Genomic DNA, 26,644 nt, shown 5'->3' on the forward strand with positions numbered 1-26,644 from the left:
CTCCTATCAGAAAGTCTGTCAGGACCCTAGAACTGGGTTTGGCCCAGGGATGCATCTGCTTTTATCTCTCCTCACAAAGTCCAGCATTTCTTGGGGTCTAAACAAAGACATCAACCTTTCTGGCAATGCCCATGGCATGGCTGTATGATGTGAGCTTTGGTTGTGGGCAAGACTCAAAGCTCCCACCATCTCTCCAGCCAGTAGCTGATCGTCCTGCTTTCCTTCTCCTCTCTGCCTGGCATGGCTTGTGCATATCATTTTATACACTATTGCGGGGCTGGGGAGGGCATGGAGTCTGCATCTCTGGAGGCTTTGAAGAAGAGGTTGGACACTTTTGGGGATAGTCCACAAAAGTCAGCAGGCCATGGATATAAAGTCACCTTTTCCTGGCTTTCCCATCACTGTCCTCTCCTTACACAACTCAGGAAAATCTCAGGCCATACCTTGAGGAGCGCTCACCCACAGTTGAGTGCAATCTTAGCAAAGGACCAGTTGTAATAATACTTGACTCTTTCAAAGGACATTTCTATCTGTGGGTCTCAAGAAGTGTCACCAAAGCACCCTCCACTTTTTGGTGGAGGAAAAGGGAACATCCAAAGTTAGTAATTTATTTACAGTCATGGGACAAGCCAGGCACAAAGCACCTTCCTGCTCCTAAACTTGCGAAGGTACCATCTCCCCTCTCTGCTCCCAGGGGCTCCCTGCCTCAGCATTTGTAGAGGGTAGGAGATGCTGCTTTTTTGGGGACAGCAGCAGCAGGTTCCTGCTCTGCGGTTTGCAAAGTGCTCTGCAGCCTCACGGCTCTCTACAGATGCTTCAGCATAAATATATTCATGGGTGCTTTAAGGCCACAACGACGTACAAATTGTTTTTGCTGCAGGGGACTCGATGCTGGCTCAGACCTACAGCCTGCTCTGAGCTGCTGGCTCCTTTGCCCAGCTCTGCACACACATGCACGCCTGCTCCAACCCATCTCAGGACCAACAATCTCCAGGCAGCACAAGGTGAGCAACGTGCTGGAGTACACCTCCCCACAGTGACCCCCAGCAAGAAATGGTGGCGGCTCTCAGGAAAAAGGTGGTCCAACCTCCCCGCACCAGTTTGTCCAGTGGGTTTGCAACCTGCAGCCTACAGCGTGTCCAAATGTACTTGAGCTTCACAGCAAGGTAATCCTCCATGGGACTGGTCTTCAGAGACACCAAGCAGTCACAGTCGCAGCGGGAGTCACTGCAAGCACTCAGCATCCTTGCAAGGAGAAGCACTCCATCGCAAACAAGCCCTCCCTTTTTAACGGCTAGGATGGAAACTGGAAGCCAGGGCTCTCTCCAGGTTGTCTCTCCTGTTTCTGGTATGGCAATTTCTTACTTTTTTTCATCAGGCTTTTGTTATGCAGTTGCCACAGTTGGAGGGCTTAGGGCAGTCTCATATTTCCAAGCCAGCAAGACCCTGCGCCAGTCAGACCCCGTGAATCCCTGCTGAATTCACAAGCATGCAGTCTTATACTCTAGGCAAATACAGCAGCAAGCTCACGGCCCCCTCCTCCCCATCACTGAGACAGAGGACAGCATGTACGGGGAACGATTCGCAGGGCTGAGAGGCTCCAGAAGCGCCAAGCTGTCCTCCACTTTTTCATGACGCCGTCCCTCATAAAAAAGAGAACGATGTAAAAACTGAACCAAGAACTGAACTGAGAGAAAGAAAAGAGAAGACAAATGCAAGGCTGGAGCAAGAAGGGCTGAGCAAGAGGGGATCAGGCTTTAAAAACAACGGAGCCCTTCAGCTGAGCTGGCTCGAGGCCATCAGTGAAAGCGAGAAGGAAATACATCACCTTGCGGATCCGGGCTAACTCTGCTATCCGCTCCCCAAATTCCTGGGCATCTGCTTCATTGCACTCCACCTCTTTGGCCCCTGGCTTCTTCCAGAAGATGCCCACCGGCTCCAGCAGCTGCCGGTTCATTAGGTGGGTGAGATCAGGAGTCCAGTGCTGGGAGGTGCCGGTCACCGTAACCTTTCCAGGTCTCTCCAGCTGGATATCCCAGCGGAGGAAGCGCAGGTTGTGCTGCCGGACGAAATCCACTCGGTAGACGTGCTCGTTGGGATGCAGCAGCTTCTCGCCATCCTGGGGCCTCACGTTTTTTTGCTGCAGGCTCTGGAATCGCAGCCGCATGCACCGGGTGAGCTGGTCATCGTGGACGAAGGGCAGCTCGAGCATCCCTGCCTCAGCTGCCATCGCCTCGGCTGCTCCTCTGCTAGGTCCTCAGCAACGTTTGGCTCTCAAACAGGACACGCGGGGGGAAAAAGCCACCAAGCCCCCGGAGCTGGTGCCCCCTCTCCACGGTCCCAGCGGTGCTAGGCAACCCAGCCCAGTGACGCAAAACACCCTCCGGGGCTTCTTCTGGGTGCCCTCCCGCCTCGTTTGCAGATTAGGAACCGATGGTGCTGCTGTGCACGATAATCTATAGGGAAGGGATGTCTGATGTCAGCCTCCCTGGCAACCTCCCTGACAACCGCGGCTCGTTATCCCAAAACGAAGGCGTGCAGTCAGGGATGCCACCCGCCAGGTCTGGGTGGCAGTGGCTTTCTCTGAGTGTGGGGTCATGGGATAATTCAGGTTGGAGGGAGACTCTGGAGGGGTCTGGTCCAACCTGCCGCTCAAAGCAGGTCTTACTTCAAGGTTAAATCAGGTTGCTCGGGGCTTTGTCCAGCCCATCTTTGAGTATCTCCATGGATGGAGATCCCACAGCCTCTCTGGGCCCCTGTTCCAGTGTCTGACCACACTCACGCTGAAGATAACCGCAGCTTGTGCTATTGTCTTTTGTCCCATGACTGTGCATCCCCAGAAAGAGTCTGGCTCCATCTTGTCCCGCACCCCAGTCTGCCACTGTCTTCTTCTGGGGACCCCGAAACAGTGCCCAGATGGGAATGAACAAATGCCAGACAGAGGGAAAGAAGAATTTCCCTCACCCTGCTGGCTGTACTCACCTTAGTTTGGCCCCACGTGTGCTTGACCTTCATCTCTGCAATGGTACATGTTTGACTCAGAGTCAACTTGTCCCTCAGGACCCCCGTGTCCTTTTCTGGACGGCACAGCTGGCCGGAGTCAGGCTCCACACTGCTCCTGCAGCAGCAGGTGGGCACCAGCAGCTCCGCGTGGGTCTGCCTTCGAATAGACCAGCCCCACGTTGGAGAGGGTGCTGCCACGTGGGCTTCACCTTAGCGCGCCTGGGAAGGGGGAACTCGGGTACGGTCTTCGCCTTAATGCTTCTCTCTTCGGGTCAGGTGGAGAAGCAGGTCCAAGATGCAAGCAACCTCTTCCCAGGCACTGTAGGGATGCTCTGAGTCCACGTGAGCACCAGCAAGACCATTGTGCCCAACCTGGAACTACTCATTCCCAGCAATTGCTGGGCACAATTAAATCCAGATCACTGGTGCTGTGCTAGTGGGATGTCCGGACGGTAGATGGGATAAAGAGGGACAGTAGTGAACACGTTCCTCTTTGCAAGGGTGCTGGGTGGCTCCATGAGGGTCTGGATCCTGAAGAGAGGTGCCATGCCAAGCCATGCCCCCTTCTGCCATGTGGCCCCGTGACACAACAGCTAAACCACAGCCACAGTTTTAGGTGCACCACAGAAAAGGCCTGACTCCTGCTAAAGGTGCTGTGGTACCTTTGGGATACAGTCACCGGTTTGGAGACTAGGAGAGTGCAGGTGTTTCAGCATAAAGCTTTAGAGCAGACATCGTGTGGAGTCAGGTTGTTTGGGTTTTCTCCATCCTATCTGTGACTCACATTGGCTTCTGCCACATGCCATGTTCGCATGGCACTTCGGGAGCTCAATCTGTGTTAAATGAACTCTAGGAAACAGTTTTACTAAAATATTTTTACAAAAGGCTGTGCTGGCACCTGCATTGTGTCACACTTGACTCACAATCACGCAGTATCATCCCTGGAGGGTATCACTTTGACTTCGAGAAGTCCCAAAAAAGACCATCAGAAGCTGGCCTTGGCCAGACAAGCCACAGACAGCAGAGGCTCAAGGTGGGTCATTTTCCTGGGAATAGTCCTGTAGTCACCAGCCTGCTGTTAGTTCTAAAGACACTGAGGACAGAGTCAAGAAAGCTAAGAGCTACACAGACCCATTTGAAGGGAGAAAAGAGAGGTCTGAGGAAACCTGACCCTTCTGGCCCCCCAACATAAGAAGGACATGGACCTGTTGGAACAAGTCCAGAGGAGGCCATGAAGATGATCAGGGGGCTGGAGCACCTCTCCTATGAAGACAGGCTGAGAGAGTTGGGGTTGTTCAGCCTGGAGAAGAGAAGGTTCTGGAGAGACCTTATTGCAGCCTTTCAATATATAAAAGGGGCTTAAAAGAAAGATGGAGAAGGACTCTTTAACAGGGAGTGTAGTGATAGGACGAGGGGTAACAGTTTTAAACTGAAAGAGGGTAGATTTAGATTAGATATTAGGAAGAAATTCTTCACTGTGAGGGTGGTGAGGCACTAGCACAGGTTGCCCAGAGAAGTTGTGGCTGCCCCATCCCTGGCAGTGTTCAAGGCCAGGTTGGACGGGGCTTTGAGCAACCTGGTCTAGTGGAAGGTGTCCCTGCCCATGGCAGGGGGTTGGAACAAGATGATCTTCACGGTCCCTTCCAACCCAAACCATTCTATGATCATTCTATGATAATTCTGGCTGTTGTCTGAGCTCTTGCTTCACTTGTTTACTAGCTTTAAAACACCTTTAGCAACAACTGTCGATCCAACCCTTGGGTTTTAAAAGCTAAAAATGCCTTCAGGTAATCCTGGAGACCTTCCTGAGCTGAGCTACATGTGACAATGTCACATGCACCTTGCTTGGACTGCTTGGTGTTATAGAGCCAGATCACACCTAAAGCCATGTAGGTTCAGCCAAGACTCAGGAATTTAGAAAACAGCTCTAAATTAAATTCCAGTACCCCATTCCCACTCAGTGACACAAACAACACAGGCTTAATGGGAAGTAGGGACATGGAGGGAGCCTTGGGGTGCGGTGGAAGAAAGGGTGTGAATAAAATCATCTCTTGGGATACACAGGGATGTGCTGGCCCGTCCTATTCCCTTGAAGGTATTCCTCCTCTCCACACTTAAGAGAGACAGTTTCACTGTGTGAAGTGGAGCAAGGGACACACAGAGCCTGGTTACATCCTGGTGTAAATCAGGGTTACATTTTCTAGGAGCAATGGGAGACCTGGGCCAAGATCCCTGTGCTGATATTTCAGAGATACTAACACTTGTGTCAACATCTTTCAGCTCCTCCCCGACCCTGAATCAGAGACATTTTGGTGTCTAATGACACTAAAACTGGGTTTTAACCTAGGTTTAAAAAACTAGTGTTTTGCTGCTTCGTCTGTCCTCTCAACTGTTGCTTGCATCAGCATATTGACCAGTCAGGACTAGAGGTTTGCCTTGCAGGCATTGGGTCCTATGTGTGAGGATGCCTGAGGGCCAAGAAGCAACCGGTACCTCCAGCAACGTTATCACCATTGCACACGCAACAGTACCAGGGACCAAGAGGTCCACTGGTTCTGGACCAACGAAGGGCTCCGCGATCTCAGGCAAGGACCACGGTCTAATCCCAGCACATCCAGCAGAGCTGGTGTCTCTTTGGACCAGGGGGTTATTCTGTGCACTCGATGTCTCCCATTTTGCTTTAAAAGTTGCTGCTGCAGTTTATAGCTATGCTTACTCCCTGCAGTTCATCACGAGCTCTCAAAGCACTTTGCAAAGGGAGAGCAAAGGTCCCATCTAATGCAGAGGTCTCCAAAAGCAGGCGTGTGCTGAAGCATGCCTGACCAGAGCCCGGTAGTGAACACCACAGCAAACTGAACATCATGGGAGGGGAAGGTTTGGGGAGAGGTCTGCAGCTTGTGCTTTTGTCAGAAAACAAACCTGAAAGAAAGAGGAGGCAGGTAAAGAAGAGCCTCTGAGAGTTAAGGGCATGGAAAATGAGAAGTCATAAACACCCACAGCCAAATTGCCAAGGGAGGAAAAGCAATGCCGTTGGCAAACTGAAATAATGAGGTGTCCAAAGGGACCCAGCTTCTGTTTGGTTGGCATTTCCCAGGGCAGAGCTGGAAGTGAATGGTGAGGAGGGAAGACAACTCTCCCGCTCGCCCTTGGGAGACATCGACGCAGAGGAACAAGCTAAACAAGCCCTTGCAGCACGCCTGTAATGAGAGCCACAACAGTCACCACAGCCACGCTGGGAGGAAACCTTACTGCTTATCCAGAAGCCAACAACAACTAGCCTGTTCCCATATAAAGAAAAACCTTGATTTTAACAGAAAATGGGGATGCTGCAACAAACACAAATTCCTGAGCTTAGTGTTCATGATCACAACCCCCCCACACAGCAGAGACTGGAAGGACCACAGCACACAGAGCAGATGTAAAGGCGTAGGGTGGAAGGACCCCTTTTGGGTCTGTTGCAGCAGGAGGCTGTGGGTGAAGCAGGTGATGCTGTCTGCACACGCTGTAGGACTTTGGTGGCTGCCTTTTGCAGTAAGATCTAGGAAAAGGTGCTTGCAACTTGCTGGTCTCTCGTCCTACAACGAGGCACGGCTGGTGTGCTTTCTGGCCCACGCTCCTTGGTGGCTTTCTGGCCCACAACAGAGTCCCTTTGGACCCCACACTCGAAGGAGCACTGCTACATGGTGCAGTCCAGCCATGGGACATGCCAGGGATGGATGCTTTGGGGAAGCAGTGGCTTGGGAGAGATACTAATACCCTCAAATCACCCTACCTGCCCCAGCGCAAGGTGTCTCATTGCCAAGGTGGGCACACGCTGAGCGGCCAAAGAGAGGTAACACCGTGGGAACTAGGGAAATGGGCCCGAACACTGCAGCTGAGCATCCTCAATTTTGTTCTTCTTGTTGCTTTTTAGGTTATTTTGGAGTGGGGAGGGTCAGATTTAGGACCTGGAGGACAGGACGGGACTTGATCCACTTGGTTAAGGAAAACTGGCCAAGGGTTTGGCTTGAGTGTGATGGGACTGCAGTCATGATGACTAATTCCCCTTGAAAGATTGTCTTTTAAGGGAGGTTTCTGCACACGAACAGTTTTTCAGGATCTGAGGCATCCCTGAAGAACCCGTTTTTGAGCTGGACAAACACAATGCAAAGCCAAGGTGTTGAAGACAGGCGTTCCCCTGGCATGGGAACTGCTTACCTTCTGCCACAGAGACTCCCGGGACGCCAGGGAGGAGCAGGCAGCCACGAACCAGCAGTTCCCAACCTGGCCCTGGTGTAAGTCATGGGAGCTGATCCCGTCCACAAAGAGATGTGGATCATCGCAGATTTCCTGTGGGATGGGAGAAAAACAGACACACTGGGTAAGCGAGGACATAGGGAAATCAGGAGCAAGGCCTCTCAGCAAAAGAAAATCTCTTCCTCTCTTTCTCAGGCTCCATTTAAATCCCACCTGCAGCTTTCTGCTGGCCTCATTTATCACACTGGTGGCAGGAGGACCTTGTCCTGCCTTCTGCTCTCACCAGGACATGGGCAGCATCACTGCCGAAGTGACGCCAGACCTACTCCCTATTCTGTTCCAGCATCAGCACAGATTTGCTATAATTATCCCTGGTGATAATGATACATTTTCACACCATTACAGCCCTAGTGACCCATCCCCTCTTCTAAGTTCACTCTCTGTTATTTCTCATAAGCCCTTCAGCTCTCTCTACTCTGTGACTGCTTTACCAGCTTCTCCCTCTCTTATTTTGCTCTGGAGAGCATAAGAGCATCACCCAAACCTGCTGTTTCCCATACTGGAACTTGTGGATCCATCCAAAAATAAAACCCTGCAGAAGCAGGGCAGAGCCAGGCATTTAGATGAGGAATCGCAGTGCCTAAATCGGACAGTTCACCCAGGAAAGCTCGACGCAGATTGAGGGCTCAGCCATGGTTGCAAGAAGCCAAGTGTCCTCACCCGGGAGGTTTGTTCTTCCAGATCTTAGCACAGCAGATGGAAAAAATTCAGTGAGCCAAAAGCTTTGCAGTTGGGCCAGGAGACCCATACTGACACGAAAGCCAGCATGGTGGAATGGAGAAACTTGGGCAGGAGGAGCTGGGAGGTGAGCTCATCCCTCCAACCTCTCAGGCACCAAACACATCACCTTTCCTCTGCCCGGCTCCTGCCAGGCTCCCTTCTTCCCACTCCCACTTAGAACCCGGCCAAGGAAGCACTTAAATAACAGAGGGTGTTGAGCAAGCTTCGTGTGAAACACCACTTTTTTTTTTTTTTTAATCTTTTCTCCTGATCAATCCAGTTTGGAACGTCACGTCCAGCTGGAGGCTGGGAGCAGATGGGACAGACAAAGAGCTGAAAGAATCTCTTCCCTTTTGTTATTGCTTTTAAATTGAAGGGGGGAAAGGAAAAGCAGATTTTATTTCTTCCCCCACACCTCCCAGTTTTTCACGCTGGCTGCACCTAGAATAACATTCCCCACAAACTTTGCACATGAGGACTTGCATTGCCTCTGCCCATCACGGGGAGGAAAAGGAATCGCTGCTTTGTAAGCACCTCCTGCTATTCCCACCTAACCCAGCCAGCACTGTACACCTAAAATATAACCTGAGCTCCATCCAGACACAAACTGGGCAGGGATCAAACCCAAGGGAGAGGACTAATCCCCTGCCAGCTGCTGGTGTTGCAGGAGGTTGGGATAAGCGCTAGAGGGAGGCAAGCTGACAGCCACCAAAGGCAAGAGCCACCTGCTCTTCGCAGCATCTCTGAGTGCAGGCAGGGATGGGAGAGGAGCAGTGGGGTTTATCTCCGTCTATCTCCTGTTTCATACCACCGAGGAAGCACCCAGCAGCAGGGGATGCGTCTCTCCTGTCCGTTGGTGATGGGGATGTCTGTAAGATCAGCTCTTCCCTGCTCTGGGGGAAAGAGGTACTGTGTTTGCCCCATTTGAGGACCAGAACTGCCCTTTCTACCCTTGGGTGAATCCGCAGCGTACAAAAAAGGAGTCACTTGGTATTACGTAGACAGGGGAGAACATGTAAGCATGAAAAACGTATCCTGCCTGGCAGAAATTAGCATAGGGTAGAGGGTGTCAGATGCTCAGGGACCTTTCCTAAGAGCAGAGCTGCCAGTTAGGTATGATTTCCCCATCACCAGGAAAGAGTCTGCAAACTAAAACCCCGTGGTTGCTCATTTTAACAGAGGGAAGCCCTAAGTACTCATCAAAAGAGCAGCCTGCCCTGGCACAGACGAGGGGTGCAGCTCATTAGACCCTACTCTCTTGGACCCATGGCAGCAACGAAGGTGCCACGGCTGGAAATACTCATGCCAGGGCAGACTCCCTCTGCAAAACACAATTCTCACTTCACTCAGCTTCTCTTCCCACTAATGCAGATGGGTCCCTAAGGGTATGTCGTTCTTGAAGGATTCATTCAGGCAGCATTTCAGATGCTGCGCTAGGCGTTTCCCATTAAAGTGCACACTTGGATGTGGCATTTCAAGGTGCTTTTGGTCCAGCATGGCTGTGGCCGAAAACACACACTTGCTCTACAACTGAGCAGCCCATGGACTTTTTAACCTCCTTCCCTCATAACGTGCAAAACCCCATGGCAGTTTGCAGCTGAATCGGAAGTTTCCTAGGAGCATGAAGGCTGATAAATGCCACAATCCTCTGCTGTGGCAGGGGGTGACAGCTTCCCCCTTGACCCAGGATCTTGCACGTCTGGTGCCTGGAGATGCATCAGGCCTTGGGGAAGGAATGATGCTTTGCGTGAGGATGAGCCCAGCATGATATACAGGCCCAGCTGGAAGGAAACACCACGTGAGCTCTGCACAAAACTTGTGCAAATCCCAAAAAGCTCGGTGAGTCTTCCCAGGAGTCCACCCTGAAGGGCAGAGAGGGGCTGCCATGCTTCCCTGCAGAAGGACCACGCAGCACCCTCAAGCCCTAGGACTGAGCGCGGTCCCAGTGGACTCCCAGGGACCCTAACGCACAGAATCACCAAATCAACGCAGTTAGAAGGAGCTTCTGGAGATCATCCAGTCCATCCCACTACTCAAAGCAGGGTCAGCTAGAGCAGGTTGCCCAGGATTGTGTTCAGTCAGGTTTTGAATATCTCCAGGGATGGAGACTCCACAAGCTCTCTGGGCAACCTGTGCCAGTGTTTGGACCACCCTCATAATAAAAAAGTCTTTTCTCATGTTTAAATGGAATTACCCTGTTTTCAATTTGTGCTCACTGTCTCTTGCCCTGTCATTGGGCACCACTGAGAAGTCTGGCTCTGTCTTCTTCATTCCCTGCCATCAGGTATTTATGCACTTCGTTAAGATCCCCCTGAGCTTTCTGGGACTGAAGAGTCCCAGCTCCCTCAGCCTCTCCTCATGTCAGATGCTCCAGTCCTCTTTTTTCAGAGCTGATCCCATCAGGGTAAGACTTATCCATGCATCAGTCTCCCCAGCAAAACCTCCTGAGAAGGTTTCCCAAATCCCTTAGACTGGAGCTTCCCAATATTAAATTACTTGGATTCTTCAGTCCCCACTGAAGCTGCTGAGCACCAACTCACACATTTTGACCCTGGGCTAGACTGTGTGGCTTTCAATCCGCAGGGATGACATTCCCTGGATGCTCTGCCTGTACTAAGGTGGGAGCAAGGGACCAAGGCACTGCTCCAGCAAGGCTGCAATGCCCCCAGGATCGCATGGAGCACAGTGGGGCCCCGGTGTGTGATGCAGCACCTTCAGGGTGCAAAGCACACTCAGAGCTATGAAGCACCATGCCCACATGAAGAGGTGGGTGACGAACTAGAGACCTGCAGGAACTAGGTCAAAAAGAGCCAAGAAAAGTATTTAACTTAGTTTTCCTTTTCCTGCGGACAGAGCTCAAAGAGATAAAGAACTTGTTCTGCAGCCAGACTGAATTACAGGGCCTGGGGTTGCTATGTGCAGGGGGAGGAGAGAAGCAGGGATGTTTTGCTCATAAAAAAGCCCCTTGGTTTCCTCCCCTCCCTCCCACGCAGCAGACAGAAACCAGGTGAGCAATAACATTTACCCAGGCAGGCGCGTCTCCAAAAAGCAAACACCACATCACCCTCCCAGCACCACGACTCCAAGAGAAGAGGGCAGCACACAAACGCGCTCACCCACACACGTCCTGGGAGCCTTTTGGGTTCAGGCATCAGCCATCACAGAACCACCTCAAACTGCCCCGTGGCACCGGAGGCTTCAGCAAACAGTGAGTCCGTCCCATCCTTCATCTCATCCCAGCCAAATCCTGGGTCATGGCTGCTCCTAGTCTGGACACAGATGGCTAACAGCAAGGAATAGGTGGGGAAAAACACAAGCTATGGCTGCAGGGAAGCTATGGCTTCCATGTGTTGCTCTTAACTCCACCTTGGCCAAGAGAGCCATCCGTGCCTCTTTACCCCTGAGGAGAACCTGTCTTGGAGGATCCCAAGGATCCTAACCACCATCAGAGATGATCTGCGCTCCCTAAAAGTGCCTGCTGAAATGGCCACTGAGCTCCAGGCAACAAAATAAAACTTGGAGAAAGCCTGTGTGGATGGTCCTATGGAAAGATATAGCCTGATAACACAGGGAGTGCCAAACTAGTGATTCAAAATTCTGGTAATTCATATACTCCTTCCCACATCCTTCCTCCTGCAAGGGATGTGGGACAGAGGTGGAAATCAGAGCCGGGGCTGGGAGAGGATTTTAAGGTCCCTGTCGACGAGAGGCTGATTGCAGATGTACCAGGTCTGGCTTACGGGAGCCCAGAACAGGCCAATTTGCTCCCTCAGGCTCTGGGTTATTAAAGTCCATTAAGGAAAAAAAGACCCAATCAGTGCAATTATCTTGCACTTGGTGGTGTAATTTTGCTTCCCACCAAAAAGCATGTAGGCTTTTCCTCTGCTCTCCCCTTTACTACTCTTTCCCCCAACACACACAATTTCCTTCCAAATCCATTTAAACCAGAAAATATCACCCTCATCTTCTCCAGCTAGCCCAATTCCACACAGGGTAGTAATGAGCAAATCACCCTCTAATAGGCTTTATAATTGGTGACTGTCTCATCATAAATGTTTCCCAGTGCAGATTTCTGAGCTTTAGATTCACTGGGGATCTGGATCGTATCAAGCCAGCTGTGGGGAGGGAAAAAGCTAAGGGGGGAAAATAACCATGTGAGATACAACATCTGCTTCATGCCAGGACCATTTTTTGCTAACAAGATATTGCAAGGAGCAGACTAGTCTAATTGCATTGCAGAGCCTGGCTGTTTCAGGAACAATGCTTTCACTCAGACTTGCAAAATCAGCAAGATAATCTATTAGCATGGCTGCGCTTCCCCTCTCCCGGGCAATGGGGAACCAAAAGGATCCTGTGTCATAAATGTCGCTCACACAGCCAAGAGAGCAAGAGGCGTCCAAGCACGGCGAGCAACGGTGACACAGCTGGCACAAAGGTCCCTGCGCTGCCTTGCTGCAGGTACCTGCATTGGGATGTGATTTTGCAAAAAGGGCAATTAAAAAATTTGCAACAGGGTGACATAGGGGAGGGAAAAAGGTGAGTTTAGAAAACCAAGGGTCTGTGTTTTCGGAGGGATTTTTATAGAATCATAGGATCATAGAGTCATAGAATGGTTTGGGTTGGAAGGGACCTTTCAAGGTCATCTAGTCCAACCCCCCTGCCATGGGCAGGGACATCTTCAACCAGATCAGGTTGCTCAGAGCCCCGTCCAACCTGACCTTGAATGTGTGCAGGGATGGGGCATCGACCACCTCTCTGGGCAACCTGGGCCAGGGTTTCACCACCCTCAGTGTAAACCAATTCTTCCTTATATCTAGTCAGAATCTCCCCTCTTTCAGTTTAAAACCATTACCCCTTGTCCTGTTGCTACAGGCCCTATTAAAAATTATATCCTCAGTGACTCAGCTCCACACACATCAAAGGGTAGGTTTGGTTGGGAATATCTACACCCTATAAAACTGTTTGTGGGGGTTTGTACTGCCTCAGTCAGGCATCCCTAATGCTAATCCACCCAGAGTATCTTAATGTATACACATTTGTATCTGTTATCAGCTCCCACACCACACAAAGGGCGTTGGACACGCCACCCACAGAAAACAGGACTTGCTTGTACAGGGAAGCATCAAAAAAATACACTCCCCACCAACCCCATGACTCTGCTTGTGTACCTCAGCACCACACCGCGTGCAGTTTGTTTTGGCACCAGAAAGAGTGGGGATGGTGGCAAACAAAATCTAAAGGTCAATTTGCAGGCTTAGCAGCCTTGACGGGCCTCTGCGGTTTTATCTTCCAGGTATCCAAAGTACAAAGGCACTGAAGAGGTCTCTGTTAAAGCAACGAGACGTGGAGAGACGCAACATGCTGTGAGAGCACTGCACCTCTCCAGGAGCAGAGAGGGACAAGGATGGGAAGGAGACTGGAACAAGCGCAGAGACCTCGGACCCACCGTTCCCGTTCCACCCGCCCGTGCTCTCCAGGGATGCACTCTTGGAAAGCCTCACCTTTACTCAACCCAGGACTTGTTCGGCCTCTACCCAGCCAAGACTGATGTAGAGGCCACCACAGCCTGGCTTTGAGCATCTCGACGCATGCAGACGCAGCCCTCCCCAGATTGCCTCTCCCACAGCGAGTTCTTTTGATGCGGCTGGTTGTAGAGCCGCTAAGAAAAAGTACTCCCTGGGTCCTGACAGCCCTGAGATCTGCAGATCTCGGCACCGAAGCAGGAAAGTCTTCACACATCTTGCTGACAAACTGGGGGGTGGGATGCTCAGAGCAGTGAGATGACGTGCCCCAGGTTACCCCATCCAGAGGCAGAAGTGGTCCCTTTTGGTTTCAAGTCCCAGTCACCGCACGAGCCGTCGGAACGTCAGGATCCAGGGAGTACTTTTTCATGGAAACGATGCCGTCTGGCTCCTTTTCATGCTGCATTGCCTGAGCCAGCCTGACCCTGACGAGTGCACACAACTACAGTCTTGAGAAGTGGAGGAGAGGACAGTGAGCAAACGCAGCAGCTCTCAGAGATGGCTCCACCTGGATCTCCTTCCCTTAAATCTTACTACATGTAGGCACGGGCTCTAGGGAGCTACACCGGAGAGGTGGAGGAGGAGGAGAAACAAAAATAAGCTCCATCATGGCTGGTTTAACTTTAACACCCTGTGACAGATATACCCCTCTGATTCATCGCAGTGCTGCAGGCCACTTTCTCCCAAGTCCCCCCATCCTCCATCATATCCCAGTCTTGAGCTCTCCTACGGATCTCCTTTGACCAAGCTCCCCTGGGACGGTGCTAAGGACTTGTAGGGCGAGGAACAACCCTGGTTTGGCAGCATCATGGATTTAAAATACACCCACCCTCCAAAGCCTGTCCTCTCACCATGGCATGCTGCGCCCTCAGTTGCACCAGCACTTCTAGTTGTGGGGTCTAACCTCAACCAGAGGAACAACTTTGGGTTGAAAATATCTCCATCAGGCCCCAAACTTGTTCTTGGGGAGGTTCACAGTCACGTTGGTACAAGTGAGGGACCATGAACTACAGGCATGGGTCATGAGGATCTTCCACAACTTGCATCACTTTTGAGCCATTAGTCCCCACCCTGGAGGACATGGTGGTGGGGACTTGTTGGTGTGAAGGGAGGAACTTATTCAAGTAAGCCCTGCTGTGAGAAACCACAGTATTTTGGGAGGAATGGTCCAAACCCACCCACTCATCACAGAGCTATTGTGAAATCCTGGAGCAAGCTGATGTGGCCACGAGCTTGGCTGCACCATTTCTGCCTCCAAGTGACATAATTCAGGTTTGGCACTTGCGCCTGCTGAACACTGCCCTGCCTGAATCCCAATTCCTGTGTCTCACTGAAAGCCAATCTTCTAAAACAGGATTTAGTTATCTAAATCATGCAGGGTGTTTTTAGTTTTGGGTTTGTGGGTGGTTTGTTTTTTTTTTAATTATCCTAAAAGCCATGGGAAAAGAAAGAACCTGAAGCTGCAAAGGAAAATTATCCTCACCCTCCACTGTGCATATCTCAGATCAAAATCTCCTAACTACTTTTCTATGGGGATACCTCCCACACCCCCTTGAGCCATACTGTCCCCGGGTGAGGAACCGCCCTTTGGTTTGTGATTGTGTCATATTTATAGCACAGAAGCACCTCAATCTAAGACCGGGACTTGACCCCACCACAGTCCAAATTAATCCCTGACTGTGCAATGACAATGAAAAGGTTATCATGAGTTTAAGCCATTTAAAGAAATGACTTCCAGCCCACACCTATTCTGGTTATTCATATCCTGGGTGTAGCTTTACAGAGAAACCCGCTTTATGAGAAAACCACCCTCTAGGAATGTGAACTCATGAGCTTCTGTTAGCTGGGAGAAGGGACAAAAAGGGGCATTATTTAGAGAAAATGATTCAATATTCAGCCACCAGGAAAAGGCTGAGCTCCTGCCACTGTTGAGAGAAGGAAGCGGAGAACTTGGCAGCAGGGTTGGCCGTAAGCACCCAGCGTTAGCTGGCACTGGCTGGCACCTCCGAGTGGGGGGTTCACCAAAAAGGATGAAGCCTGTATTTAACAACCAGTGGGGATCTTGAGCCCATGAGGCCATGGGCTCAAGTCGTGAAACTGCAGGAGTTCACAGAGACGTCAAACTCAAGCAAGCTTCACCTCTCCTTGGTAACATCACTTTCCCCTATGGTGATTTTCTCCTGACCTGCTCTACTTTCCCAGTAACACAGGCAATACGCAGCATTTCCAGATGAGACTTTGGAGCCTTCAGTTCATGCTCAGTTTGCTGCCAGTTTACTGAGAGACACAACAACGCAGGTGCAGCAGCAGCAGCTCCAAGGCAGGAACATGCACAAGCTCTCCCAGCAATAGGTAGCACAGGGTCACCACACAAACTCACTACATGGTTTACATGGGCTGTATACAAGCTAAATATGTGTATGGTTAGACTTTTAGCCAGTTTCTCCAGTTACTAAGCACTCTGTTTACGTTTTCGATCATTAATTCTTACATAACTCTATCAGTGGTATTTGTATCAGACCACAATCAAGCTTCAACCATCCAGGACCACTCTCCATTAAGCTGGTTTGTCCACCCTTTTCCTTCCTGGAGGGGAACTGGGAGGAACGCATCACTGAGTGGTGATTTCTTCCCAAAGATCCAGAAATATCAAAGATGTGGGATGCTTCGTTTCGTCTCTATGTGAACACACAGGTCACCCCTCCCAAGCTGCAGTCTCTTGCCTTGTTGGTCAACACAGCTCTGGCTGGCCCCAGCTATCACCCGAAGGGGACAGATGCTTCAGCTCGCCCTTGCTGACCTGATTTCTTCTTGTGAGATCTGAGCGAGACACCATCAGCCTCAAGGGGTGGAGAAGTGGTGCCAGCTTGTCCCTGCCCCACAGGGACTTGGAACAGTGGCTGAAGCACTGAGCAACTTTAGGGCACCTGAGAAGCCATGGCCAAAAAGGGGGTGAAGCCAGAGCATTTGGCAAACTCCTGTGAAAGCATCCCCCTGGGGTGCTGCTTTTGGCTGCACTTTCGGTGACGAAGGATAGTCTAAAAGGGACCTGTTGGTGGGTTTTCATAGAGATGAGCATCCAGATGAGGATGTGAAGGGGTCACAGAGGTGTAGGCTTGGTCCTGGCGAGCTCAACTACCAAGTGCCTGTGCTCCAGGGCACTGCCAACACCTAAAGGCTTTGTCCTTTCTCAGGGATGCTTTTCATTCTCTTCTGCTTCTCCAAGTTCAAGACTGGCTTGTCCATAGGGGTGTCAGGGGCATAGCAGGGAGCTGAGCACCGGCTCCCTACAACCGCACGTGGCAGCAAGACAGCATGCACGTTGGGGACGGATGGCCACGAACATGGGTAGGATGGTCAAGCAGGACAGCACCATCCCAAGGAATTCACCCCCCCCCATTGCACAGTGTTTCAGCACACAGAGGTCTAAATGATTGCATTGGGCTAAGTGCCTTCACTTAGGACAAAAATTGCACCCTTCCCTGCACTGCACATTTCAGTCTGCCTCATAAACAGGTTTTTAGTCTTTGCAGGGCTTTGGGGCAGTATTTGCATAGTGTCTGTGTTAAATTATATATATCAGAGGAGAAAGTGCTATTCCACTTACTGTCAAATTGTGTTGGGGTTTTATCTTAAAAAGGGACGACTTGGAGAATTTAACGCTCCGTACAAATAATTCAGACGGCGTCAGTTTTTTGGCAGCAAGGAAAGGACAAGCCCTTGCCCTGGGATGCTTACAAAGACAGATGCTAGCTGCATTTATTCATCCCCAGTCAACCCATCAATGCTTCTGGACTGGACAGGAGTCCAGGCTCTGCTGAGCGAGGGAAGAAGGAAAGATGATGGAGAGAGGGTTTGTACCTGTTTCTTTGCAGGTGTAGGTATCCCTCTGCCCTGACCACATATGCATTACAGGCTTACCATATATTTAAAGGGAACAGAAATGCAGCAGCAAGCGAGTGTGCACGCAAGATCCAAGGGGTGTACACTGAAGCTAAGCCAATTCACACCAAAAAAAAAGCAAATCCTGAGGCAGGGACTGGTCTTTAGAACAAGTGATCCAGAGCCACAGTGGATTTTCCTCTCCTGAAAAAATAAAACTGGATGGTGCTTAGAGGAAGCAGGTCAAGTTTAGTTCAATGGGGAGTTAATTCAAAGAAATGCCATGACCTCTTGTTACACAGAATTCAGCCGGCGCATCGACAACGGTTTCCTACGGCTTTGAATTCACCAGACCAAGGAAACGGCTCCTTTTCTGCTCTAACCAGAGGGCCAGCATGGCTCCAGCTGTCATCCTCCCACCAATGCTTCCTCCTATTTGTTTCCTTCTTTAACCACTTCTTGCAGCAGCTGGACTCAGCCCTCAGTTTTACCACACCTAATGTTTTATTTTTCTTCTGCAAGAGGCAGCACCATGCTTGATGGAGTCTTTGCAAGGGGACTTTGCAAGGGCTTTGGTGAAAGGCACTTGTTCCAACAGGACCAAGCCTGACCTTAACACAGGCAAATCACCCCAAAATCCATCCCATCCTCTCTGGGGGCTCAAAAAATTAGAGCTCACAGGCATTGCAGCACCTCCCAGCTTGCACCAAGATTAAAAGCCTGGGTTGATCCAGGGCATAACTAGCTCTGTACCTGCTCCGCAGGCTGAATGTGCCCCTCCGGCACCCCAGAGCCAAATCTGGGAGGATTTGCACCGTTCCCTCCCATGGAGCTCAGAGGGCACTGGATGCCCAGGCTCCTTTCTGCGACAACCTCTGTTACCGTTATGCTCGTCCCCATTACCAATACAATAATTTCTAGACACCGATGTGCAGTTGCATTAAGAAGCAGGCAATGAGTCTAATCCACTGATTTTACTGTTGCTTTTGCATTTAAGGCCGTGTCCTTCTGATGCCAAGGACAGAGCAGACTGGCTGGATAATTTCTTATCAAAGGCTGCAGTGAGCCATACTCACACCGGGCAGCTTGTCACTCCCTATCCTCTTTGGGGGAAAGGGGGAGAGCGTGTTTGCCTGAGACCGTGGCCCTGAGAGGATCTGGCGAGATCTGCTGGAATGCTGCCAGGGTCACCATCACATTTAATGGGAGGAGAGACATTTTAAAATGAGCATAAATAATAACAAAAATTCTCTTGTCCATCCTTGAGGAGGAGGGACGGGGGGAGTCTGTGAATGGCTTAAAAATGTAAGAACAAGGTCAATTCAGAGATTGCATTAAATGGTGACCAAATCCTTTCCTGGCAAGGAGCGACCAGACTGGCACTCAGCTCCAGGCTTTACTGAAAACGGCAGATAAATTAACAGGCGAGTGTCTCATAAATCCCTAAGCTGAGAGACGCAAAGGTCTGGAAGGACTCCGACTCCCATGATGGATCACAGACAGACGACAGACTCTGCTCGGTGGAGACGAGCCTTCAGCCCATCCAGCAGCACAGAGGAGCCACAGCATCAATGCTAACCACAAGCATCCTTTGGGCAGGACCAAAACTGAGTGAGACAGGCCAAAAAAGCTGCAAAAAGCTGAGCAAAGACATCCCTGGAGCGTGGGTGCCAGAGGTTAGTATTTCTGGCAGGCGATGGTCCAGGTGGGGCACCAGAAGGTTATTATTGCTCCCAATGACCATTACCATTTTAATTGCCTCTGAGCGCCTGCTTCAGGTGAGCTCTCAGAGCAAGGAACTGCAAGAACTCAACCTCTGTCTTCCCCATTATCTTCACCCTTGTGTTTTTGCCAGCTTCTCAGCCCGCGCTATACACTGGGGAAAAGACCTTTTAATGCAGAAACTTGAGGGCAGGCAAGTGCCGGTCCTGCTTTTAGTGAATTAGTTCATTGACTCCTTTCCCCTTCCAGGAAAACCCTGTGGGGATTGATTGTATAACCCTCATTCAGCAAGCGAAAGGAGCTAAGTGCTTAATAACACAAGGAAAAGGGGATCTGAAATATGCTCTCCCATCCTGCAACATCTCCTCATTTTCCAAACACAATAGCATCGAATTCAGGAGACAATGGGTATAATGGACAAAACCCCTATACACAAGTCAAGTTAGATATATGTCAGGCCAATAGGGAAGCGGCTACTGAAAAATTGTATTTTCTCAGTTTCTAAAACAAGATTCCTCTTGTCTGGCTGGAAAAAAAAAAAAACAGGGCTGTGAATGAGAGCATATCTCTCCGGTGCCACAGTAGGGCTGAAAATGCCATGGCCCTACTGCCCTAAGACCTCCTGCTTCCCGCAACCCTTCCCAAAACACCTGGCCTCTCTGTCTCCCCCAAAACTACTCTGACTCTCTGACTTTCCCCTCCAAATGACATTGCCTCTGCACCCAGATAAAATAATATTACCATTTAGCAAGAATTTACCTTTGTGCTGTTTCATCGGTGACAAATTCCCTTGACAATGACAGAGATAACTCAGCGAGCAAACGCTGGAGAGATATAAAATTACTGAGAAACAGGGTTGGAGGGCAAAACTCTTCCCCTGGAGACGGGAGGGTGTAGTCTTCATCCAAGAGAGTTTCTCTGGTGGTCGTAGCCAGCCAGGCTTGAACTCACAGTGCAGAGGTGCAGCTCAGGTTCAACCATCACCGCACGTCACCTTGAGCCACCCAGCCACTGTGACAACAGCCTGCTTGGAAACCCTCGTGCTTTGTCACAGCCTCTCTCCTTCCACCACCTTTGGTGCAGCTCGGCATTGAGTTGCCACCATGTCCCCTCCCAAGCATCTTTGAGATCTCCTGTCCCAACCACTCTGCACCTTAGGGAAGACCATGAGGTGCTTTTGCAAGGTCCTGCGACACACTGCCATCGACGGGGAACCACTCCTGCCTCCCAGGAGTGGTTCACATGGTTCAACATCACATCTGTGCATGGCGTAAGCTTCCCACCAGGCTTCATTTGCTTCCCACAAGATCACAGTGATGCCCAAATTTGTCCTGGCTAGTGAACAGTCTCTGCAGCAGGTCATCGCTTGGCAGACTGAACCTGAACCACGTGGCCCTCCTTGCTGCAGAGAAAGCAAGCCCTTGCTAAGGGGTACTAACGACCTTAATTTAACTGTGTACCAATCCCATGGCATCACTGGAAGCAGCCTGTACCCAAGAAGAGAGTTTGGGACAGTGATGATTAGAAGGGATGAACTTTTTTCCCACAGGGTAGATGAGCTTCTTCCACCCTGGGCCATCACTGTTTTTTTCCCACAGGATCAACAGACACAGCCGGGTGCCCCAGATCCCCCCTTATTTCTGCCTCTCAGCCTGCATCTCATCCATCCCCTTCCCTTCTCCTCAGTACCACCCTTCCCCATTTACCTAGCTCCCAAAAGCCCAGACCAGCTCACCAATGCACAGACTAAAACTCCTGCTCCCGTGCTGCCCTGCCAGCATTCCTGTCTCAAACAGGGAGGGCGAAACCCGGAGCTTAAGGATCAGGTAAGACCTTCTCTACGGGTGGTACTACTTGCCTGAATACAGAGATCTCCCTCGCTTTCATATGCTAGCAGGCAGAGCGCGAGGGAAAAGGACTTTCAAGCAAGGAACTAGGATTTGGGCTTAGCACAAAACGCTAGGTTTAATTTCTAATGCAATAGCCAAGTGCTGCTGCCAGAAAGAGCCGCTGATGCTGCCCTAGCCAGCTCCAAAAGCTGCTTCGGCTCAGCAATGACCAGCCAGTCTCATTTTTAAGTGGATTCACTAAAACAAAGATCTTCGGGACCCCTTTCCCAGCTAAGGCTGATGCTATGTCTTCCCTCCCTCCGATACACTTGAGCAATTAGCTTTCTGGCTTGACCGTGCTGCATCACGAAGACTTCTGGCAAACAACCGCCAAAGCCAAAGCCTGATTAGAGGGCTCAAACAGCTGCTCCCTCTGCAAAGATCTGGCATCCAGAGCAGGGCTCGAGGCCAGGGGAAAGCAGGGAGGGAGGGAGGGAGGACACCCCGCTGGAAAGAATAAGGTTGAGCCCGTTCCAGGGAACGCTGCAACGCCAGATGCAGGGGGAAGTTGAAGCAAAACAGCCTGACCCGGGAAGGGTTATTCGTGGGCTGCTCCAGCGAAACCCTTCACTCTTGTCTTTTCCCCCTTGCACAGAAAAACCTCAAGCAAGAGGGAGAGCACTGCAAAGATTGCTTTTTTTTTTTTTTTTTTTTTCCAAAGCAACCTCAGGCTTTGGGAGCCCATGGAGGAGCAGAAAGGATGAGGGCAGGTTCTGGTGGGGAAGGAACGGATGCACACACGAGAGATGAGCTGTTTAGATCTGTACTAGTGCCATGTAAATACATGGGAATGAGATCCTGCTTCCGCCAAACCTCATTCCCACCACCCCAGTGAGTTTACTACAGTGACTTTTCACATACCAGTGCTTTGCCTGAAAAAGTTAGCTCCTATGTATCACTTCTCTGTATAGACCAGAGGTGACAGCCTTTCTGAGAAAGCAAACAGTTGTTTTTAATTGCTTCCCCTCTCCACCCACTCTGCTCTCACAGCAAGGTTTGAGGCACGATGAGCTCTTGCATTTTATCATGCAGTTTCAGCTGAAACTCTCCAAAACAAACCACGGCTGTGGGCCTGAGAGATAACAGAGGTGTGTACACACCATCCCCTCCCTGCAGACAGCATCCCCGGGGACTGGCAGACTCCATTTCTGGGTCAGGAAGTCCTCAAAACAGCACTTGCCAAAAGTTGGAAGTATCACTGTTTTTTTTCTAAACAAGAATAAAATGTGATTGCCTAAGGAAAGATTTGCTGGTTGTAATAGAAAGAGGACGCTGCAGGGACTTAGTGTGGCTTAATAACTGTACTGTGCAATTACCACACAAGCAGAGCCGTTGATTTGAACTTTGTGGACATTTTGGACCCTACTGAATACTGCATTAAATTGGAGAAGTCGATGATGTTTCCCAGCTCTCTTGCAGACAGCAAAGTGGTGAGATATATATCAATATCTCTAACACTCAGATGCACCACATTTGCCTTCTTGCAGAAGATGCTGGGATGTTTTGCTGGGGTCTCTCCCTTAGAGAACTGGTATGAATTCAGGCAGAATTGGGTCCAGCAACTAAAAATGTCACTGTGCATTGGCTGGCTGGCACAAAGCAGTTCTTCTCCCCTTGAAATTCAGTCACTTTTGCCAAAATGGACAACTGAAAGGAAAGAACCTTGAGAAGCCCTTTAGATAAAGAGGCCTCTGGAAACTTCAGCAGTAACCAGGGCACATGTGAGCTCAAATTCTTATTTTATGGTGATTTGGTGATCAAGGCAGCTAGACAGGTCTGATCAGATGATCCTACCAGACAGTGGCATCAAGGAGACAGCTATTGCTCAGCACAGACTCCTGGTGACAAAATTGCTGGCAAAGTTCCCTTCACCTAGTGCAGAAGCAGCGAAAGAGGGACCATCTCCACCTCCAGTTAAGCGCACAGGACCTTGCTTGCGTGCGGGACCCACTTCCAGCACCCACTCCCACTGCCAGCCCATGCCAAAAGGAGCCTCTGTTCAAACCGCAGAGCTGGCTGGTTGGAAAGAGCTTGAATTCACCCCATGTTTCAGCAGGGATGGGTTTGGACCTAGCTGAACATGTCACCACACAGGTGAAGACCAGGAGGTCCAGAAACCTTTCTTAGAAAGACCTCATGGTCTCTGGAGCAGGGCAGCAACAGGATGATGCCTTGCTGGCTGACCTCAGCTCTTCCTCAGCAAGAGTTGATGCTACATGCCTGAACACCAAGGACTGCAAGTGAGCTGAAAGCCAGAAAAGCAGATGGAGTAGAGGTGGGTCACCCATTCAGAAAAGGTCTCCCTCCTCCCTGAAAGGAAGCACCGACAAGCCTATGCATGATAAAGTCTGAATAACCAGAGTCATTTGTGACCCATGCAGCAAGCTCTGAGACAGAGATGCTCAGCAGAAGACAAGCAAACTTTGCCCCTCTACAGCTGCATCCAACCCTCTGCCATTAGACGTGGGGCTGAATTAATGTGTGTCTCTGAATGCAAAACAGCGAGGGGGTGTCATATACGTCCTTACCCTTTAATCCCAAAGAAAGTTGTTTAGAAAGTCTTGGGCATCACCTATATGTGGGACGTGCAAGGGGTTCTCGTGTCCTCCACAATGAGCCCAAACCACGGTGAGCCCTGTCTTCAGAAGGCAGCTGTGCACCGAGCATCCTTCGACTCCAACGGACAAGGGGAATAAGCTAAAATGCATGCAGAGCCTTGCACAAACCCCATGTCCAGACAGAGCTGGCATGGAAGAGCCCAAGGCAGGGCAGAGGGAAGTCAGACCTCCTCCCACGAGGAGCACGGTGGGATAATGGGGGGCTCAGCCCCTCCTGCCACACAGAAAGAATCAGTTCAGCTCCATTCCTCCCTTCACACAAAGCCTCTTTGTCCACCCCCCCGAGACTGCCCTCACCCAGACAGATGCAGCACTGTCTCGCGAAAGGCCAGCTGATTTTCTGGGCTGCCCGCAGGGTCAAGAAGGACAACGGCAGCTCAGGCGACCCTGCCACGCTGAAATGCCACCGAGCTGCGTGTGAAAGAGCACGGGCTGGGCAGCGAGGGCTGCTCCTCCCCGCCGGCAAGCAAGGAGACCCAGGTGTGTTAGGTGCTGTGATATTGCCTCTACCCAATTATCATTGCTCCCTGGGATGCCTTGTATTTCACGGCAGTCAGAGAAGTGGCCTCGTAGTCAAACCCAAGCAGACGGCCACACCAGGGCATACAAATTCCCCAAGACGTAGTGCCCTCAGGCCCTGATGTGCATCTTTTGGGCAGGCACGGAGGACAGCAGAAGGGGGACAGGCAGCACGGGGGACAGGCAATGTTAGCCCCAGCCTCCCACAACCTGCCTCCATGCTAGACACAGCAGCATGGAGGACACGCAGAGTGCTTTTTGCAGAGGACAGGCAGAGGACACCAGTTTTGCACAGGAGAGGAAGGACGGGTTAGACCACCTACCTCCCAAAGACCCCAAACCCACCTCACCTACCCAAATCTTATCGTCTTTTCCCTTTCCAAATGGACCACCAAGAGTATTCAGAGATAACACTCTGCCTTTCTGGACCCACCAGGGTTAACAAGAGCACCCAACACCAACCCGGCTGCAAAGCAGCTCTCTGGTTTATGCATGGGGAAACTGAGTCACAGAGAAGTCTCCTTTGCCCTCGGGCCTCATGGGGGGCAGAACGGGGTGCAGCAGACCTCCCTGGCATCCCAGAGGTTCACGATGCCGAACCTGGGCAAATAAACCCTGCTGGCGAGAGGAGATGTCGGCTGGGGCTTAGCACCCTGGGTGAAGGATGCGCTGTGCATTTTCGGGGATGCCTGAGAGCAGAGACGGTGTAAAGCAGTGTCGAGGTACAAGGGGACAGGCTCACTTACTTTCGGCCGCTTCCACTGGATGCCCTGGATCCTTGACTTGTAGAAGAGCGAGTCGTCGCTGGCGGGGAAAAGCGGGTCCTCAAAGAGCTGCTTCCGCCGTTGACACTCCTTCTTCAGGGAGGCGTAGCGCTGGTTCTCGTATGGCTTCACCGAGGAAAACATCCTTCCCCGCCGGCCCTGGGAGGACAGGCAGAGTGGGAGTGAGACGGGGCAGGGTCTGGCCAGGGACACTCAATCCTCCACTGCAGCATCTGAGTGGCAGGACCAAGACATTGTGGCTGGAGATAACCACGCAGCCTCTGCCTTTCCCCAGATCTGGCTGCATCGCTAAGACCCCACATTTATAGTCCAATGAAGCATCTCTGGCTCACTCCGGGAGGTATCAGCGTGCTCCATCACCAATTTAAACAGGCAGGGAAAATCCTGCATCCAAATGAGGAGGGACAGATGACTCCTCTAAGCCCTCTGCATGTACCTTGCTGATCCCCTGGACACAGGACTCCCATTTAGCCCCCCAAGCTGGCCAAACGCCACCAAAACAGGCACAGTAGGAGATGATAACTGGTGTCCTGCCTCTTAGTGAATTTGTAACTCATTTGGGAAAAACACAGCCCTCAGAGGCAAAGGAGGAGAAGACATTCCCTGCAAGACGGGTGTCCCCAGGTTTTATGGGGGCTGAGCCCTACCCAGAGCACCCCCACCATGCAGCCTCAAATCACGGCCATACATTTCATGATTTCATCAGAGACGCCAGTTTCTCAGTAGACTGTATCAGATCTGTTTTTAATTAAAAAAAGGCCTCCTGGCAGACCGCCATGTGTTTCTGGATTAATTATTCTGTCTTGACAAGCATCTAGCTTCCAGGGCAGAGACGTGAATTTAGGAATCCAGAAGACAGCAGGAAACCGTTGCCCAAATGCCCCTCAAAGATAGAGCAGCACCTCTCCATCACCACTCTATCACCCCTGTTGTTTGTTTGGTCAGTGGGTACCAACCCCTTTGCTCAGGTCCTCATCCCTCCGCCCCGCAGGTCGAGTCACCTTGTCCCCACAGCAAGCACAAGGAGAGGGGGGTCCTCTACGTTGGGCCCCTCTACTAAATCACAGACCTCCTTCCAAAGCTCCTTCCCTAAAGTTTCTCTGTATTTATTTATAACAGCCATGTAGAACCCTTCTCTCTCCCCAAAATGAGATGTCCTTTTCAAAATGTTGACCATTAGTGACCCTAGTCTGAAAACACCTAGTCTGGTTTCCTAAAGAAATGGGGTTTTGTGTGCCACATAATCCCAACTGTGGTCTCCAACACCATCCACAGTAAAACGAAAGGTGCCCCATCCTGCGGGCAGATGCATCCAGCAAGCTGACTTAACTTATTGCTCCCAGTGAGACATACAGAAACCATATGCTTACTGTGGTATCATCACATGTGGTGGGACAAGGAAATTGCAATAAAGGCTAATTGGAAGCAGGTAATCTGTAAACATCCAAAATCCCAGGGATTATATGATCACTTACAGTCAAGCATCAATTTAGGAGCAGTGTCACATCCCTTGTTAATGAATCTCTAGGATTAGCTGCAGGAAAGTAGGTGTTTGAGAGCTAAACCAATGCCCATGCTGATCAGAGCAATCCTTCGAGAGCATCTCCCACCCAGCCAGCCTCCCCTCGTCTGGGAGAGACAAAAACACTTCACTTCTGCAAAGCAGAAGAGCAAAGCATAGGTTTTAA

General features: G+C 50.8%; 1 protein-coding gene across 6 annotated transcripts in view; it reads right to left on the reverse strand.

Annotated features, from left to right (window-relative positions):
- LOC115353214 (calpain-5) overlaps nt 1-26,644 on the reverse strand; it is a 60,514-nt gene that overhangs the window by 15,925 nt on the left and 17,945 nt on the right. For 4 of the 6 annotated variants that reach the window (XM_041118588.1, XM_030042260.2, XM_030042259.2 and 1 more), the window contains 2 exons: nt 24,918-25,094; nt 7,201-7,332 (listed from right to left, as the gene is read on the reverse strand). In XM_041118588.1, the coding sequence (XP_040974522.1) occupies nt 7,201-7,332; nt 24,918-25,079 (294 nt within the window). In that variant the 5' untranslated portion in view covers nt 25,080-25,094. Of the gene's footprint in view, nt 1-1,828; nt 2,457-7,200; nt 7,333-24,917; nt 25,095-26,431; nt 26,453-26,644 lie in introns of those variants that run through there. The other 2 variants (XM_041118589.1, XM_041118587.1) reach the window with 2 other exon arrangements.

This window comes from Aquila chrysaetos, chromosome 19 (genome assembly GCF_900496995.4).
Source record: "Aquila chrysaetos chrysaetos chromosome 19, bAquChr1.4, whole genome shotgun sequence".
NCBI classification, from domain to species: Eukaryota; Metazoa; Chordata; class Aves; order Accipitriformes; family Accipitridae; genus Aquila; species Aquila chrysaetos.